The sequence below is a fragment of the Triticum urartu genome, chromosome 2A (assembly GCF_056163025.1).
Source record: "Triticum urartu cultivar PI428250 chromosome 2A, HENAU_Tu73, whole genome shotgun sequence".
In the NCBI taxonomy this organism is placed as follows: Eukaryota; Viridiplantae; Streptophyta; class Magnoliopsida; order Poales; family Poaceae; genus Triticum; species Triticum urartu.
Window position 1 is genome coordinate 716,831,217 of NC_141874.1, and position 18,653 is coordinate 716,849,869.

General features: G+C 42.2%; 5 protein-coding genes across 9 annotated transcripts; 1 reads left to right on the forward strand and 4 right to left on the reverse strand.

Annotated features, from left to right (window-relative positions):
- Positions 1 to 494: 494 nt before the first annotated feature.
- Positions 495 to 1,217, reverse strand: LOC125540012 (uncharacterized; the record flags this gene model as incomplete). The annotated part of the gene is made up of 1 exon (XM_087545096.1): positions 495 to 1,217. A coding segment is annotated over one exon (642 nt), but the record flags the coding sequence as incomplete, so codon positions are not given.
- Positions 1,077 to 6,222, reverse strand: LOC125527479 (uncharacterized). Of its 3 annotated transcripts, none has more exons than XR_015617550.1 (4): positions 5,709 to 6,215; positions 5,540 to 5,598; positions 2,324 to 2,413; positions 1,077 to 1,259 (listed from the first exon to the last, which is right to left on the reverse strand). XR_015617550.1 is itself a non-coding variant. In XM_087545094.1 (3 exons), exons 1-3 carry the CDS (start codon positions 6,096 to 6,098, stop codon positions 2,395 to 2,397), a joined length of 468 nt encoding a protein of 155 aa, XP_087401220.1. In that variant the 5' UTR covers positions 6,099 to 6,222; the 3' UTR covers positions 1,331 to 2,394. The 3 variants fall into 3 exon arrangements, 1 of the variants encoding a protein (XP_087401220.1); XR_015617549.1 differs by lacking the exon at positions 1,077 to 1,259 and adding an exon at positions 1,304 to 1,320 and having other exon boundaries at positions 5,709 to 6,222; XM_087545094.1 differs by lacking the exon at positions 1,077 to 1,259 and having other exon boundaries at positions 1,331 to 2,413; positions 5,709 to 6,222.
- Positions 2,605 to 4,158, forward strand: LOC147987081 (uncharacterized). Its single transcript, XM_087545678.1, has one exon. It carries the CDS (start codon positions 2,605 to 2,607, stop codon positions 4,156 to 4,158), a length of 1,554 nt encoding a protein of 517 aa, XP_087401804.1.
- A 1,074-nt stretch (positions 6,223 to 7,296) lies between the features above and the next one.
- LOC125540010 (uncharacterized) lies at positions 7,297 to 13,149 on the reverse strand. 3 transcript variants are annotated; one of them, XM_048703573.2, is made up of 8 exons: positions 12,828 to 13,146; positions 11,975 to 12,148; positions 11,811 to 11,863; positions 11,110 to 11,163; positions 9,702 to 9,861; positions 9,529 to 9,597; positions 9,162 to 9,287; positions 7,297 to 8,438 (listed from the first exon to the last, which is right to left on the reverse strand). In XM_048703573.2, the coding sequence occupies exons 1-8, from the start codon at positions 12,984 to 12,986 to the stop codon at positions 7,467 to 7,469; spliced, it is 1,767 nt and encodes a 588-aa protein (XP_048559530.1). In that variant the 5' UTR covers positions 12,987 to 13,146; the 3' UTR covers positions 7,297 to 7,466. The 3 variants fall into 3 exon arrangements, with proteins under 3 accessions (XP_048559530.1, XP_048559532.1, XP_048559531.1); XM_048703575.2 differs by lacking the exon at positions 9,162 to 9,287 and having other exon boundaries at positions 12,828 to 13,149; XM_048703574.2 differs by lacking the exon at positions 11,110 to 11,163 and having other exon boundaries at positions 12,828 to 13,148.
- Positions 13,150 to 16,760: 3,611 nt separating this feature from the next.
- On the reverse strand, positions 16,761 to 17,435 carry LOC147987082 (uncharacterized; the record flags this gene model as incomplete). Its single annotated transcript, XM_048691986.2, has 1 exon — positions 16,761 to 17,435. A coding segment is annotated over one exon (615 nt), but the record flags the coding sequence as incomplete, so codon positions are not given.
- Between the last annotated feature and the right edge of the window lie 1,218 nt (positions 17,436 to 18,653).

The following is an 18,653-nucleotide window of genomic DNA, read 5'->3' on the forward strand; positions in this document are numbered from 1 at the left end:
ATGACTTGGCTCCAATTAACATTGTGGCTCTGCAGAATCGTTGTCGTGCAGCATCATTCAGCAGCTCCACACAGCCTCCGGCCACAGCCCACACACACGCTCGACTCCTTGTGTGGTTGGGCCTTTTTTTAGATTGGGCTTAGGTTTTTTAGATGGCCTGGCCGGTGTTCAGTTTTGATATATTGGCCAGTGTTCTGTTTCTTTAATAACCGGTGTTCAGTTCTGATACGTATACGTATTTGGCTACAGCTTGGTCGTTTGACTTGCCATGTCCGATTGAAGTAATGCACGTTCCGTTGTTTTTTAATTTATGTCTCCCTGCCGTTAGGTGCACATAGAAACGTGATAGGTTTTTTTTAGGATGAAACGTGATGGACTGTGGTTCTAAGTTTCCGATTCAGTACAGATAATTTGGCGTACGTGTCCGTTAGTCTGCTATAGTTTCTACTTTTCTATTTTAATTCTTTTTACCTTATATGCATATACACCCTCCGTCCGGGAAAAGTTGTCCACAGCGTAATGTAATGTCAATTTTTCAAAAACACCCTTATAACTTCAAATTTGTTACAAACAGGTCACCATATAGGTCGCGTCTTCTTCCTTCTTCCTCCGCCCGTCGCCGGCGCGCGTCGCCAGGGCCAGTCGTCAGCCCAAGACCTGCGCCGCCCAATTGCTTGCTCCGCCGCCGCACTGGACGTGCTCCTCCGCGACCCAGGACCCGCGCCGCCCTGCTTGCTCCGTTGCCGCACAGGACGTGCTCCTCCGCGGCCCAGGACCCGCGCCGCCCTGCTTGCTCCTCTGCCGCCAAGGACCTGCGCCGCCCTACTTGCTCCGTCACCGCACAAGACGTGCTCCTCCGCCGCCCAGGACCTGCGTCGACGATATCCCCTCCTTCCTCGCAGGGCCTGCGCCGCCGCCGGCCAGGACCCGCGCGCGCCTGGGTCTCGAGCGCCTGGACCACGAGCTCCCGCCGCGCCTGGACCACGAGCTCCCTCAAGCTCATCCTCAAGCTCTTTTGCGATCCTGGACCTCAAGCTGGAGCCCCTTCTGCTGCTTCTCGGCAACTTGCTGCTCCTCCCCTGCTCGTGCTGCCGCCCGGAGATCCCCTTCTCGTGTGCTGCCGCTTGAGGTCCCCTACTCGTGCTGCTGCTGGTGAGAACAAGTACAGGGTTCTGTAATTTGTTCATCTCCAGTGCCTTGCTTGCTTGCTCTGTTATTTAAAACATAACTGATCTATGTACATTGCTTGCTTGCTTGCTCTGTAATTTGAAAAAATTCAGTTAACATTGATGTTGATTTCTGATGGACCAATCTTTAGTACTGCCAAAAAAATGTTACAGAGGGGCAGAATCATTCATGGCAGTAAAAAATAAGTCATGGGCAGAATCATGAGATGATGAGAAAGGTTATAGAGGTCAGAATCATTGACAAAAGAAGGAAAAAATCATGTACTAAATTACAACAAATTCAGGCCAGATTTAGCCAAATTGGAAACATTATTTGGAATTCTTCTTCTTCTACTCTTGCTAGCAGTGAGCAGTGAGATGGGAAGACAGATTATCTTCTTAGTTGAAAGCATTTTATTCACATAGTCCTAAAATTTATAAGCTGAAAATACAAGCTTCTTCTACTAATTCTTTGAACTTTGATTAGTCCTAGTCTGAACATGTCACAACATTTCTGTCAAAATCTCAGACTTGACAATAAATCTCAGATTATTTAGGAACACACTATTAACTGAATTTACACTAAGATTTCTTGTTAACCTAATTTACACTAAGATTTCTCACTCCATTACATAATTCTGATTGTTAACTGAATTTACAGAATAATAGTTTCATTTGCATAATTACAGTGAAGTTTCAGTAACTACAGTAACTGAATTTATAGTAAGATTTCTCACTCCATTACTCTGCTATTAACTGTATTATTCTGCTGTTAACAATCAGAATTGACACTATATTATTCAGTCAAGTTGATGTTCAGATCCTGTCATTTTGTTCCAAAACCTGTCAATTTCTGTCAGGTTTTGATCTGTCAAGTTGATGTTCAGTCAAGTTGATGTCAAACTTGACACATAAATAAAATTTGACATCAATGAAATTTAGACAGTGAATACAGTTTGGACAGTACTCCACTATCATATTTTCAGTGAGTAAAATTCAGTTTTGACAAATTGAAGCCTACTCTATTCTACAGAAAATGTTGTAGAGGATGTTATTAACTTTTCTGATGTTGTAGAGGGAGTAATAGATATTCATAGTTCTATAACTACTGCCATGGTCTACTAACAGAAGATAATTTCAATATTCAAAATGTGTACCTGCACTAGTTGTCAACAAGAAATACAGTAAAAGTTGAGATGTACTCATGGCCCCTGCTTTTGTTTGCTTTTTAATTCCTGCCCTGGTCCCTGCAAAAAAGAGAGATGTAGTAGGACCTGTAGTTGCTTATGAACAAGGAGTACTTTTAATATCTACTTTTCTCTTTCTTGGTTTCTTTGCTTTTTGTCTAGGATTCTTCATGGTTTTCTTGTTATGATTATATGCTCACCATTCATCTTTTGTATACTCTTGTTATGAGATCGGATAGGAGCACACAACTATGGATTTGAATTTGATGCCGGAAGAGGAGGACGAAGCTCAAGAAGAAGAACAAGCTCAGCAGGGTGATGCTATTGATTTGAACTTGATGCAGGAAGATGAGGACGAAGCTCAACAAGAAGAACAAGCTCAACAGGGTGATGCTATTGATTTGAACTTGATGCCGGAAGAAGCTCAAGAGGCACAAGGAGATGCAGAATTGGAAGAAGCTCAAGAGGCACAAGGAGATGCAGAATTGGAAGAAGCTCAAGAGGCACAAGAAGATGCAGAATTGGAAGAAGCTGATGCACATGGCAATCCAAGAGGCAAGGACTTGACAGACAAGGAGAGACATGGTGTTTACTTTGCTCTGCGAGTAATCGAGCTTAGAGATGGACAGGTTCACGTGTATGACAAGGTGCTCATTGCGACGATGCTGAATGTTCACCCGCGAACAGTTACAAGAATATGGAATCTAGCCAAACGACAACTTGCGGCAGGCCAAGAAGTTGATGTTTCAAGCAAGAAGAACAAAAGTGGTAGGAAGAGAAAAGAACTAGATCTGTCGAGAACAGCCACAATCCCCTTGAACAAAAGAAGAACAATCCGGTCTCTAGCAAGGTGTTTAGGTGTGCCCCGATCAACCCTACATGACAGATTTCAATTGCAAGAGCTGAAAAGCATCACAAGCACCATCAAACCCACCCTCAAGCCACAGAACAAGATAGCGAGACTAAAATTCTGCCTATCCATGATGGATGAAAGATGGATATCAAGTCCTTGGCCCAGTTTCAAGCCAATGACAAATATGGTCCACATCGATGAGAAATGGTATGACATGACCCGAGTGAAGAGTAGCTACTACGTACTGCCTGGAGAAGAAGAACCAAACCGAACTGTGCACAATACTCATAGCATTGGGAAGGTAATGTTTCTAACAGCTGTAGCCAAACCTCGCTACAATGAAGATGGGGAGATGATATTTGATGGGAAACTTGGCATTTGGCCGTTCGTGGTACAGACCGAGGCACAACGAACAAGCCAGAATAGAGATAGGGGGACAATAGAGTTGAAGCCGGTCAAAGTTACTAGACCTGTGTGCAGAGATTACTTGATCAATAAAGTAATCCCTGCCATTCAAGACAAATGGCCGGACGGTGACGATGACACAACGATCTTTATTCAACAAGATAATGCAACACCGCATGTCCTCCCTAATGATGCTGGTTTTCTAGAAGCCGTGGCACAGACAGATCTGGATATTCGATTATTGCAACAACCACCAAACAGCCCTGAGCTCAATGTTCTGGATCTTTGTTTCCACTGCTCCCTCCAATCCCTAACCGACTGCAGAGCGCCTATGAATATACAGGAACTGGTACAGGGTGTAGAGGAGGAGTTTGAGAACTACGATCCCCATAAGCTGTTGAAAAGCTTTATGACGTTGCAAGCAGTCATGGTGGAAGTGATGAAAGATCAAGGAGGAAACAACTATAAGCTGCCGCATCTACACAAGGACCGTCTACAAAATGCTGGAGAGGAAATAACCGGTGACTGGCCTGCCAATCGGGTATAGTTTTGCTTGTCTGATCAGGCAAGGGAGTTAGGCCCTCGTCACCTACTCAAGAGAGCATGCACGACACATTTGCCCGAGCAATGATGTCCAAGCTCTCCCTGATAAGTGTTGATGCCGTCAAGATAACGTAACGGTCATATACGTGCTTTTCTTTCCCCTCTTGTAAGGTGACTAGGGCAAAGCCTTCCTCCCCTTGATCTCTGCCGATGAGCCCGTGGATTCGCCTCCCATCTACATGCCTCTCCGGCGGCCAGTGGCGGGGAGGGGAATCCTGGTACCTCAGCTTTGGCGCGGCTAGTAGATATGCAGTGTTTCCTTGCTGTCTGATCAAGGAAATCTGATGGAAAATATATAGGGTGGTTGGTATGAGTACAAAGATCAACATCGGGACATTGCAAAAGTTCTACCGCAATAAGCATTCATGCAGCCATGATAAATTTTTGCCTCGGTTTTTGGGAGGACTGAATACTGGTGATCAGAAACCTTGGGTGTGTTTGGATGGTGGCCAAAATCAACCCTACTAAAAAAATCATGACCAAAATTTTGGTCTATATTTGGATGGCAACCAACTTTTTGGCATGCCAATACTTCTTTTACCAATCTAGTTCACTTTTCTTGCCAATGTCGGCCAATTCGTGGGCAAGCAACTCCACCAAAATTTTGGCCAGCCAACTATATGCTAGGGTAAAGCTAGGCTAAAAGCAAACATACCTCTTGTCTTGGATAAAGAAGCCAGCTGGCTTAAGTGTTATGGAAAATACTACCATCTAGTTTTCAAAACAAATAGCAATTGCGAAGAATTAGGTGAGGCGGCTACCTGGTTTGAGCATCAGCCCAAACCAAAATAGTCTTCCATTCCTTGAACCCCTACACCCCAATACTTTTTGTAATGTAAAAGTAAGATGTAAAGAATGCCAATTGCAGTCATGAACTGTGTACTATAGCTGCAGGATAGTTCTAAGAAAGGACATGACATGCACCATTGGCACTTAGCAGACATGTTCATAGAAAACAAGTAGCAAGAAAAATAACAGATTGCCACATGGCTTTGGCATGAACAATTTGTGTGCAACTGCATTCATTCCAGAAAAAACATCTATATTAACAGAAAGGGAAATTTTGTCTATTTCATAATCATTGTTCAATTTGAAGCTCATAAAAATATGTCATGATCAGCTGTAACAACAATCTAAAGTGTCAAACAGGTATGCCAGCCCAATATCGCCTGTTGTAAACAGTAAACATGGGCAAACTTAACAAGACATCAACTCTTAACAACATGATACACTGACCATTTCATCACTCTGTGTTAACCATCGATATCGGTTCCCAATCTAGTAAGTTTCTATTCTTAGCCAATCCTGATACTGAAATGTGTTACCTGCATTGCGCAGCGATTTTCCCCTTTCCCATCTTTAGGTCGTTTCTCACCACAAGCACCTGCACCAGCAAGAACATCAGCCAAGTTATTTCCCATTCCCTCCCCCAAATGAAAATTACCAAAATCCGAGTAAAGGGAAGAAGTGTTGGCTAGAAAGAAACTCCAATACCATCTTGAAATCCTCTATTATCTTGGCGACGTTCTCGATCTCCAGGGGGGCGGCGGCGGTCTGGACCTGCGCCCTCTCGGCTTCCCTGGCGGAGTCGGACTTGGTCACCACGTTCCGGGACCAGAACAGCAGCCTGAGCCCGGTCCGCTTCCGCCCGGCGGCTCGCTTCGCCGGCCGGGCGCGGCCGGAATTTTCGTCATCATCTTCGTCCGAGTCGTCCTCGGAATCGTCGTCGCCGGAGTCGGGGGCGGCGGCGGCGTGGATGGGGAGGCGGGCGAGGGCGAGGAAGTAGCCGAGCGCGAAGCAGCCGGCGGCGCCCGCGATAGCGGTGGCCGCGCCAGGGAAGGAGACGGCCACGGGAAGAGATAGGACGGAGGCGGAGGCGCCCATCGGGGTCGCCGTCGCCGGTGGCGGCGGCGGCGGCGGCGGGGCGATGGGGCGAGGGGTAGGGGAGAGAGGAGTGGGAGGTGGTTTGGGTGTTACGACACCGTGGGGTTTGGGGATTGGTGGTTTTGGCGAGGTGAAGCTGACACGCGGGGCCCACGGTTCAGTGGGTGTGTCCTGCCCAGCGGCGTGGTTTTTTTTTTACAGGAAAAAAAAACAAAGCCGCTGGGCAGGACACACGGTTCAGTGGGTGTGTCCTGCCCAGCGACATGGTTTGGTGAACGCGCCGCATTGATCGATTGAAAATTTGTAATTAAGTGTTCGATGTTGTTTTTCTTTGGACAGCGAGCGTGCAACGCTGCTTGATTTTGCTTGTCAATTTTTGATAAGCTTAGAAAATGCCAAATGTTTTTGGCATCAGTCATGCTCTCAGCACTACATAATACTAGTTGGTTGTTTTTCACGTTAAGATGTGTATTGTCAGAGTCCTTATTTTTAGAAAAAGACATCGTCCGAGCCTAAGAAAAGGCTCAAACCTAGCCCGACTTACAATTACCAAAACCCCAGACAGAATTACAATGATCAACCACTTACAAGCATCAGAAAGAAATAAAAAAGAAACCATGGTCAAACAACCTCAGACGACAGATGCATGCTGCAAATAAGTTTGTGCACAGACCGAATACAACACAAGCAACTACCAAGATGAACCAAGGAAATGAACTTGATTCGTCGGGGTCTTCGTCCGCTAAAGCAGCTAGCACTAGACAAGCAGCACAAAACTTGTTGGGGGCTCCAATGTGAAAGGTGACGGCCCAAGTCCATTCCTGAATGATGAACAACATGGGCACATCGACATCCATTCAGATCAAAAGGATACCGCACCGTCGGAAGGAGAAGTGGTTCCCCCGAGAATCCGAATGGTCGTGTGGCAACCGGGAGCACCATAGGAGGGACACAACAAGCAGACCATAGTTAGCTCCATCAGAGGTCTGTCGTCGCTATTGCACGACCACGAAGGGGACCCGCACTTCAGAAAAGGAACACGAACCAAATTGACACGGCAAGAGAGCTCGACACCGTCACATTATCGACCCTGAAGAACGAAGCCGCATAATATAATGACAGGAGTAAACATACCTACTTACGGATCAAGGCCAAATAGCATGGAGACCCTCTCCAACAGGGGTGGATCAATACGATAGAATTAAATGTCATTATATTATTTATAGAAAACAAAAGGAAATATGTTTGGGTGAAACACAAAATGCCACGTGATTATAGATTATATAATCTATAGTTTTTTTTAATTTGTAGCAACACATGCCGCCGTTGAACTTGTATATATAGCTTAAATTCAACACATAGTTGTGTCTATTCATAATGACCCTTTGGTGGAGGCGCCGAAGATGTCGTTGCGGTCGTTTTTATCCGCCACACAGTGGGTTTTTTCATGCCAGAGTCTTTGGTTGGAGTTGCCGATGGGGTCTCCGCAATTTGTTCACTCTTCTTGTGACTTATGCCTTGTAATTTCCCCTTCACGTTTTCAACTCCAACGGTTTCCAATCCCTTATCTGGCAAAGTAGCTCCCTCCTCCCCCTTCTTATCCAAATCCATGTTTACGGCTAGAACACTTTGCAATTTCCTTTTACTATTATTAGCAAAGGCGGTAATCTCTTTATTTAACTTATTTAATTTTTGAATCTGACCGCTTAGTTTCACATTGTCATCCAGAACAGTTTTCATCTCCTTCTCTGTCTCCTTGGCTTGCTCCTCGGACATTTTATTCTTCTCCTCTGAACCCTCCAGCTTACGGTGTAAAACTATGTTTACACCTGCAACCTTTTCACAAAAATATTTCAGCTTCACTGCTTGGCCCTCTACTACCTGGAGCTGATCGTTCAGTTTCCTGTTCTCAGCCACAACACTCTCCATTTCACTTTCTGCCTCCTTTGCTCGGTCCTCGGCCTTTTTATTCTCATTCTCTAAAACCTCAATCTTATTGTGCAAATCCATGTTCACAGCTGCAACACTTCCTGAGAAGAAATCCAACTGTAAAACTCGGTCCTCGGCCTCCTTTTTATTAATTTCAGATTCCTGAAGCTGAGCATTCAGCTTCATGTTGTCAGCCACAGCACTTTCCATTTCTTTTTCTGCCTTCCTAGCACGTTCCTCAGCCTCCTTCTTATCTCTCTTTAACTCCTGTACCTGATCGTGTAGTTTCATGTTCTCAGACACAAAATTTTCCAAACTCCCTTTCCATTTCCTACCCAGATCCTCCATATCTTTCATTATCAGCAATGGTAGAGCTATACTGCTCTCATTGACCTGGTTCTGCGGTTCTACCTGCAAGAAATTTAATTAGCCGTAAAACAATCTGTTGGACTATCTACAAGTGCATTATGAACACATAGAAATAACGTACAATTTATTTATTTTTGAACCATGCACGAGGACTCTATGTGAATACTCCCTCCGTCTCATAATATAAGAACGTTTTCCAAGCTAACATAGTTTGAAAAACGTTCTTATATTATGGAACAGAGGGAGTAGATAGAAACATAAAGTCAGATTACAAGCGACCCAAGGAGAAACGAAAACAGGCTCTTTGAAGACTGCTAATCTAGCTACAACCAAAGTAGAAGAGCAGTTGCACAGCAGGGAAGAAGTAGCATGTCATTGGCTAGCACCTAAATGTTGAAAAACATGCTGATCTAACTACCTGCTTGTAACAACAGAGCATGCTGAAAAACCCGCCACTATCCAATACCCTGCTTGTTACTAACTGAAAAACCCGCCACTTATTCACAAACTAGAAGTTGCTACCAGGGACTTTATGTTCGCCACATGGGTGGCGTTTTAGACATAGTCTCTATTCTTCCTGGTTATTTTAGGCATTTGTGCCTATATTTGTTAACATTCTTATCACTATGAAACTACGAACAATCCTAAACTGTTGGATGTGCATCTATCCAAAAAGCCAAAGAGCGCGCATCTGGGTGAAGCTCTTGGTAACCTCACGCCAAAACCATGCTCTTGGATCATTAAAGAAAGGGAATTTTCACTAACCTGAATGTCATCTGCATTCCCCTTCTTGTTGTCGATGCGTGGATTATCTCTCCTCCAAATCCATGGTTTCTGTGGTTTATCTAACGACCAAAGCCCTCGTCGTGCCTTTTTCGCCTCTCTCTGCCACTGAACAAAACAATTGATTAAAATGTGAGTGAGAAACACATGCCATGTATAATTAAGGATGAGAAAATCACACATTATAGGCATTCGCTTTGGAGTTTTGACCATTGGTTAATAACAAACCGGCATCATATGCTAAGTTATGGGGTATCAAAAGTGCTTGTAAGAATTATGTTGAAGATGCTAGAATGATTTGAGGGGGGTGGGGGGGGTATCAAAAATGGATTGAGATCAGATATCTTACTTTTGCAAATTCAGGACGTTTGTCGCACATTTTGTAGTGCCAGGCAAAGCCCCCTTTCAGCATTTGTTCCTGAAGAATTTAGACACAAACATCACAGAACTGCAGGGGGAAAAGATGTACAAGCTAGATCATATTTTCTTTTTTTCGATAAAAGATCAGATCTTCTTTCTCACTTGGATAAAGACACCGTCACAGTAGATGTCACCAAGAGATCGTCCATATTTGTCTGGCCCATACACAAGAATCGAAACACGCTTCCCCCCAATAAGCCTCACCAATTCATCCTTTGACTCCATGCCATATTCCATATCCAGCTCCGGTGCATCAATCCCCCTATTGATTCACAGAAAGTAAATGCACTCTTCTCTTGAAGCCTATTGTAAAAGCCGATGGCACGACATATGATCATTAATTAATTCTCATAAGACAATATGTACTAGTTACTATAAACTTTGACAAAATAGATAAAAAGTACGAGTTGTGACTTGAGCCAAATAATGCCAGTCATCGGTAGAGACAAGACCCTAGGTTTGCCCTGGTGGTCAAATCTGGCAAGGACAATGTTTGTGCGGTGTTACTTTCATGAAGGCATTGCTGGTGAAGGCATTGTTGCTACCATCTTGGGGTGAAAATAGAGTATGTAGTCTTTGTTGACTGAGTCTGGCAGCGGCCAGGCAAGTCTCGATGGAGATGTTGCTTTATAAATAATATAAAACAACTTTTTATGTGTAGATACAGTCCTAAGGTCAAACACAAGTTAATCAGTAAATATAATGTACAAGTATGAGTTATTTTGGTCTTGATATTTGAACACTTTTGAAGATGAATTCAATATTATATGTTTCAAAATATTATGTTATAATTTCTTTATAATTCAAATTTGTATTAAATATCCTTAAATAAATTGTAGCTATAACACTAAAACTACCATTTAATTCTAGAAATAGTACTACGAAGTTTATTGTTTATTAAATATATGTTTCGGCATTTGAAAAGAAGAATGCATTTACATAATTAAAAAATATATTTTATGTACTAAAATTGAAACTCCCAATTACATGTCTACATTTGAAATTTGACAATCTATCAAACACATCTGCCAATTCAATAGACACAATCCTCACTAGTACAAACATGTACTCCCTCTGTAAAGAAACATAAGATCATTTAGATCATCTACTTTAGATCATTTAGATGATCTTATATTTCTTTACAGAGGGAGTACTTAACAAATCCCCTCAAGGATGAGACACTATCATAGATTGGGATGCTTCCAATATGAATCAGTGTGTCAGTGATAACATGTCAATAGTGACAACTTGCAAGTGTTACCTGCCTATGATGTGTTTGTTGGGAGCGACAGAAGAAAAAAAGCCAACCGACAGTGCTGGTGAATGGCTACAAATTTTGCATGGAATGTCCATTTGGGCTCCATGAGTACTCAAAATGACCATGTGGACAATGGAAATAGGACTAGCTCTATACAATATGCTAGATGTTGCCATTTACAAGGCTAGCTAGTTAGGTACATTGAACTTTAAAAACAATACCATCCATGTAAAGAATTAACAATATACATACTTCATTCTAATTTTGTATTTCGGTGGATCTCGGATGTTTGTATCACCTGCAATCCTGCTCACAGAAATACTGAATGAGACGAGAGAAAAATACTCCCTCCGTTTCTTTTTACTCCGCATATAAGATTTGGTCAAAGTCAAACTACACAAAGTTTGACCAAATTTATATAAAAAAATATGAATATCTACAATACTAAAACTATATAGTATGAAAATATGTTTCATGGTGCATCTGATAATATTGATTTCATATTGTGAATGTTTATACTTTTTAATATAAACTTAGTCAAACTCTACAAAGCTTGACTTTGACCAAACCTTATATGCGAACTAAAAAGAAACGGAGGGAGTATATCATGAAAGCTCGTGTTTCCGTTAACGTAATTGAATTTGAATTTGAATTTAAATCCAACTTTTGCTCAGTTCAGTGAGAGATTTAGATGTTTTCACAAATTCTCTAGATGCATAGTATATTCACATATGCAGCACAATTAAGCATTGTGATTTAATTAGTTTTAGTGAGACCAAATTCACTAAAAAAATATTGTTTACTCTTATCAACAAATATTTCACATGTGCATATTGAAGTAGCTAGTTTTCCAGCGAGGCAGGGAGAGGAAATTAAAGCTAGGTCATATATTTGAAGTGAGGGAGCAGGGACAGGAAACTAAATCTAGCTAGGTTGAGTTAATTTGCATATACCTCTCCTCATAAGCAGTGAAGCCATCGCCGTCTCCAATGCACTTTCGATTAACCTGTGCGCGTGTTTATCCATGCATGTAACAAATTAAGATCACTTTACTAGATGCTGGCGGTAACAAACTAAACTTAATCAGGGTTGTGAATGATGGATTATCGTATCTGACCCGTGACGTTTTGAGCACGGACTGCACACCCTCCGGCAGCGACTGTGGCGGCGGGCATGGATGAGGAGGATCACTGGGTTTTGGGATATTCTGTTCTGTTGCAGGCCCGAGGATATCTATCCTGCTGCTGGTGCCTCCATCTGTAGCAGTACTGTTTGTCTTGCAATTTTCCAACTGCAAGAGCATACACAAATTAGGCACAGGTGAATCACAAAATTTATTAAAAAAAACACTATACTAATTACATACTCCCTAATAATTTCCACGTTGATCAGAGAGAAAAAATTACAAGCCAGCCATCGTGAGGACTAATGTTTTATTTCAGGTTTTAGTCCTACTCCCCTAAAAAAAGGTTTCAGTCATATTGACTTTAAGTGGAATATGAGTGGTGACCGGCCCCTACCTACAACTTTTCAAGTTGCCTACCTCGAGCTTTTAGCAGGTTTTTGGTGAATTCAAGATTCATGTTGAGTGTAGGAAAATCATACAATTAAGATGGGAGCAGGCAAAGGTATTCTTGTGTGAAATTCGATGAAAGATCCTAAACCCAAACTCCTTCAAAAATCCACTCTAACCACCTAAAAATTTTCAGAAGCGTAGTACAGTCTAGTAATGATGCTCAACTTTTGACCACCTGAATTTCATCACAAAACCGACATAATCTCAGCGTTACAAATCAACAAATTTCTTGTATTGTCATCTTCAATGCAGATAATGAAAGAGTTGTTTCATCCAAAAGAAGTTTGACCAGGAATTGAAATAGGTGCAACAGCGATAAACTTCACACGCAAAAAAAATGCTGGCTTGCCGTGGCCGGAGCACAGGTATACGCACTAGGCAAGGAAGCACGTACCATGGAGGTTGCCTCGACGGCATGCCATCCGCCGAGTGGCTGCGGCTGGTCTTCCACAACGCCGGCCTGGAGCTCGAGAACGGAGACCACCTGTAGCTGCTGGTTGTCACCGCCGCCATGGTCATCTTTCTTGACGCCGGCCTGGTGTATGTTCCCCATGAGATCTAATATTAATCAGTGCTATGGGTAGCTCCGTCCTCTATGCTTCTGCTTTGTTTTGTTTCGGGAATCCCGGCTACCTTAAATCTGTGTGCTACTTGGTGGGCAGGTGAAACAGATCATATCGGAAGCAAGTGGTTGGGAGGTGGGGTTGATGTCTCTAATCTAAGAAAGTGGAAAGACTCCATTGCACCCAGCAAAAGCATGGTAGCATCTTCTGCTTTTTGATTGTTTTGCCTGTGGATATAGACATCATGTACTATATATGTACGGGAGGGTATATATATATTAGCCAATTCTTATCCTTCTTCTGTGTTGAGAACGGGTTTGTAAACCAAGGCCTTTTTGATTCGTGGAAACACTCACATGCATGTATACGATTAATTCGTCGAAACACTCGCATGTTTGGGCTTTCAAACATGAAAGAGAACAAAATTTTCTATGAACAATGATTTCATGGAGGTACGTCATTTCATTGCGACTCAATAATGTGAATGAAAGCCGATCGGATTCCTCGCCCCAATCAGATGGATTGCTCTCTTTTGTTCGTACCTTCTGTTGCTTCGTTAGTAAGCAAGCCATGCATGTTCTTTTGTCACGTCAGCTAATCTACAAACTGGACAAACATCTACCGACTGGTCTCAGATCATGTGATCAAATCTAACTTATGATCTCTCTCAAAAACAAGCAATCTAACTTATGATCAGACTCGTCTCTCCAGTCCAGACACACGTGCATCTCTCCAGCTCAAGGTGGAAACAAATATCCTTGATCATTTGGTTAGTTGCTTATTATTGTGCAGTGCCGCACAATTGGAAACCAAATACTGCATGGTGTCGTTTCTTCTCTCTTCCCAAACTCTTTCAGAACCGCCCTATTTTTAACGACATCCTGATTTACAGTTACTGCAAATAGACAACTCGTAACAAAAACATGCAAATAGTTAGTCACCGATGTGTGCTTAATACTCCCTCCGTTCCAAAATAGATGACCCAACTTTATACTAAGAGGGAGTATATTGCAAAGAATCCGGACCACGTTTTCGGAAGATGCAAACATAGCGTGCGGCTTCCCAGTCATTTTGCAGGAGTAAAATGCAGTAGCGGCTGCCCAATCCCTTCACAAAGATTGAAGCGCACAAATACAATGGAAAATAGAAACTAAGGAATGTTAGTGGTGAATCTTCCAAAGTAGATGGCATCATGTGCAACAAACTTTAGCCCTTAGCCTTATCTTTAAAAAGAATTTTTAATATTTCCATCATAGTGCTTAACTGCATTTCCTAGACCATCACCTCTGCGAATTGCGATACAATGTTCCCATAGGAATTTGTAAAAAGGTGCCCCTACTCTGTTGTGCGTGGCCATATGTGGCATCGATAATACTAAGGCTGGCCATAGTGGGGAGTAACTTAGACTAGTCACATGCATATGTTACTAGTCTATGTTACTACCTCTATAGTGCATAGTATCATAGATTAGTATCATAGATGATCTCATTTATTGTCATGCATGACACATAGTAGCACCACATTTATTATGTTACGGTATCTACCTATGTTACTATAACCATCTCTCTCTTCTTTAATTGACTGCCACATAAACATGTTTGCGAGTCCCAAGTACATGATACTATGTTACCCCCACTATGGCCATCCAAAAACAAAGGATACTGTGTTTAGCCACTTTTGAAGAAGCTCTCCTGGTTGGCAAGTAGATCCCCAGGTTGAGAAGTACTCTCTTTGTTCATAAATATAAGATGTTCTGACTTTTTACTGAATTAGATGTATATAGACATGTTTTAGTGTGTTTGTTCACTCATTTCAGTCCATATTAAAATATCCAAACATCTTATATTTGTGAACGGAGGGAGTGGTTCAAGAAACCATATTTTCTCTTCTCCTGCAAAATTAAGCATTATGGCAGAATTAATCCATCAGTAACGTTAGCCACACAAACTTAGTGGAGTTCTCTCTAGGTTAAATGTGTTTGTCTTGCCTCTTCATCACCATAACTCATAATAAGAGCACTAAGGAGTAAGGAACGACTGTCCAGGACAATGCTCTGACCATTGATAAGCAAAACTGATCTACGAGGAAGAAATCGCAGTGTGCCATGCATCTTGCTTGACGTCATTGAATTTGGAATCCCACCTAGCGCTCCATGTTCTGCGTGATCAAACCTTCCTTTCGCTCCCCGGCAGCACGTGCGCCACTGCGACACGACCGAAATTAAAAACAAAGATCAGAGGCAACCCAAACCGCTCTGGGCTTCAGGAATGTATGCAGGTGACACAATATGTGCGGTTGTTGAATCTATACATCTATTTTTTGACTGCATTGTTGCAGCGAAGACCGCATTGGCAAAATGCCCTCGTTCACATCCAAGGTCGTCGAGGTCGATGGGTTCTCCTGCCGGGTCAAGGGATAGTTTGAACGAACTTGCGGCTGCAACGTGCAGCTGCCAACATGGAGACCGTAGGGCCCATTGTACCATGTTCGCACTAGGGCTTCCGAGATGCTAGGGCCGGCCTTAGGATGTTACAAATCTTACTTTCTTGCCAAAAAAGAAAACAAATCTTACTTCCTTGTCTACTAGTGTTGAGTTTCCATATTTCCATGCTTCCTACATTCTTGCTTGTTGTACTGCATTCAACAAACAAGCATTCTTAGTTCTAATGCCTTGCTTCCATACAATTATTTTTCATCAGATAGCGAGTGCATTTGTTTATTTCATCTAATCCATTTTTTTCAGATTTGCTAACATATTACATTTCATATATATACTGCATATGCGTTGGTCTACCATCGCAGAAAATATTGAGATATGACAAAGCTTGTGTAACCAAAGCATTGAATGATAAGCAATGAATCTTTACTAATTTCTGTATGAAGCAAATTGAATGACACATCGGATGATAAGCAATGAAGCTCTATTATGTTTTGTGGAAAATATTGAGTATGAAGCACCGACGTGAAGAAGTGTTTCATTGACACTGAAAAATGTTTCCATTACAAAACATAAGTATGCGCCCATTGGTTGAAAAAATGTTTGCACCAATAACTTCAATGGAATGTGACAAATGTTGGGCTATGGAATAGAATCAATCATGGGGTAATTTTACCTCGCAAAAAAAATCATGGGGTAATTTGGCTGAATAATTGTTTACATCAATAGCTACATAAATTGTTTTCATCTCATGAAAAAATGTTTCCATTGCAATTCAAAAAAAGAAAGGAAAATGCTTCCATTGCCATATGTGTTACGGAATAGAAACAATCAGGAAGATTTTGGAGATTCGTCACCTACAGTAGAAGCATCATCTATGGGGGTTATACCTTAGAATTTAGTGGTTATGTTTCCTAAAAGATCAGATGTAGTGATTCTCACAAGTAATGCTTCCATCATCGTTGGTGCTTGAACCTGCTAACCTAGCGTGCTTTAAGAAAGCAATGCAACAAGGAAGCAACGTCTTAGGGAAAAAGAAACAGATGGAGAGAGATAATAACCTGAGCGTGGGTTACCGGAGCAGTTAGGAAGCATTCAATTAGCGGCTACAACTAATCTCACGCGGGCCTACAGTAGTAGATCCAACATACATCCTGCTTCTAATCCAAATATCCAATGGCTAATGACTAGTCTGATACTCCCTCCGTCCTATAATATAAGAGCATTTTTGACACTCGTCGAGTGTCAAAAATGCTCTTATATTATAGGTCAGTGTCAAAAATGCTCTTATATTATACTCCCTCCGTTCGGGAAAAATTGTCCACAGCGTAGTGTAATGTCAATTTTTCAAAAACACCCTTATAACTTCAAATTTGTTACAAACAGGTCACCATATAGGTCGCGTCTTCTTCCTTCTTCCTCCGCCCGTCGCCGGGGCGCGTCGCCAGGGCCAGTCGTCAGCCCAAGACATGCGCCGCCCAATTGCTTGCTCCGCCGCCGCACTGGACGTGCTCCTCCGCGACCCAGGACCCGCGCCGCCCTGCTTGCTCCGTTGTCGCACATGACGTGCTCCTCCGCGGCCCAGGACCCGCGCCGCCCTGCTTGCTCCTCCGCCGCCAAGGACCTGCGCCGCCCTGCTTGCTCCGTCACCGCACAAGACGTGCTCCTCCGCCGCCCAGGACCTGCGTCGACGATATCCCCTCCTTTCTCGCAGGGCCTGCGCCGCCGCCGGCCAAGACCCCCGCGCGCCTGGGTCTCGAGCGCCTGGACCACGAGCTCCCTCAAGCTCATCCTCAAGCTCTTTTGCGATCCTGGACCTCAAGCTGGAGCCCCTTCTGCTGCTTCTCGGCAACTTGCTGCTCCTCCCCTGCTCGTGCTGCCGCCCGGAGATCCCCTTCTCGTGTGCTGCCGCTTGAGGTCCCCTACTCGTGCTGCTGCTGGTGAGAACAAGTACAGGGTTCTGTAATTTGTTCATCTCCAGTGCCTTGCTTGCTTGCTCTGTAATTTAAAACATAACTGATCTATGTACATTGCTTGCTTGCTTGCTCTGTAATTTGAAAAAATTCAGTTAACATTGATGTTGATTTCTGATGGACCAATCTTTAGTACTGCCAAAAAAATGTTACAGAGGGGCAGAATCATTCATGGCAGTAAAAAATAAGTCATGGGCAGAATCATGAGATGATGAGAAAGGTTATAGAGGTCAGAATCATTGACAAAAGAAGGAAAAAATCATGTACTAAATTACAACAAATTCAGGCCAGATTTAGCCAAATTGGAAACATTATTTGGAATTCTTCTTCTTCTACTCTTGCTAGCAGTGAGCAGTGAGATGGGAAGACAGATTATCTTCTTAGTTGAAAGCATTTTATTCACATAGTCCTAAAATTTATAAGCTGAAAATACAAGCTTCTTCTACTAATTCTTTGAACTTTGATTAGTCCTAGTCTGAACATGTCACAACATTTCTGTCAAAATCTCAGACTTGACAATAAATCTCAGATTATTTAGGAACACACTATTAACTGAATTTACACTAAGATTTCTTGTTAACCTAATTTACACTAAGATTTCTCACTCCATTACATAATTCTGATTGTTAACTGAATTTACAGAATAATAGTTTCATTTGCATAATTACAGTGAAGTTTCAGTAACTACAGTAACTGAATTTATAGTAAGATTTCTCACTCCATTACTCTGCTATTAACTGTATTATTCTGCTGTTAACAATCAGAATTGACACTATATTATTCAGTCAAGTTGATGTTCAGATCCTGTCATTTTGTTCCAAAACCTGTCAATTTCTGTCAGGTTTTGATCTGTCAAGTTGATGTTCAGTCAAGTTGATGTCAAACTTGACACATAAATAAAATTTGACATCAATGAAATTTAGACAGTGAATACAGTTTGGACAGTACTCCACTATCATATTTTTAGTGAGTAAAATTCAGTTTTGACAAATTGAAGCCTACTCTATTCTACAGAAAATGTTGTAGAGGATGTTATTAACTTTTCTGATGTTGTAGAGGGAGTAATAGATATTCATAGTTCTATAACTACTGCCATGGTCTACTAACAGAAGATAATTTCAATATTCAAAATGTGTACCTGCACTAGTTGTCAACAAGAAATACAGTAAAAGTTGAGATGTACTCATGGCCCCTGCTTTTGTTTGCTTTTTAATTCCTGCCCTAGTCCCTGCAAAAAAGAGAGATGT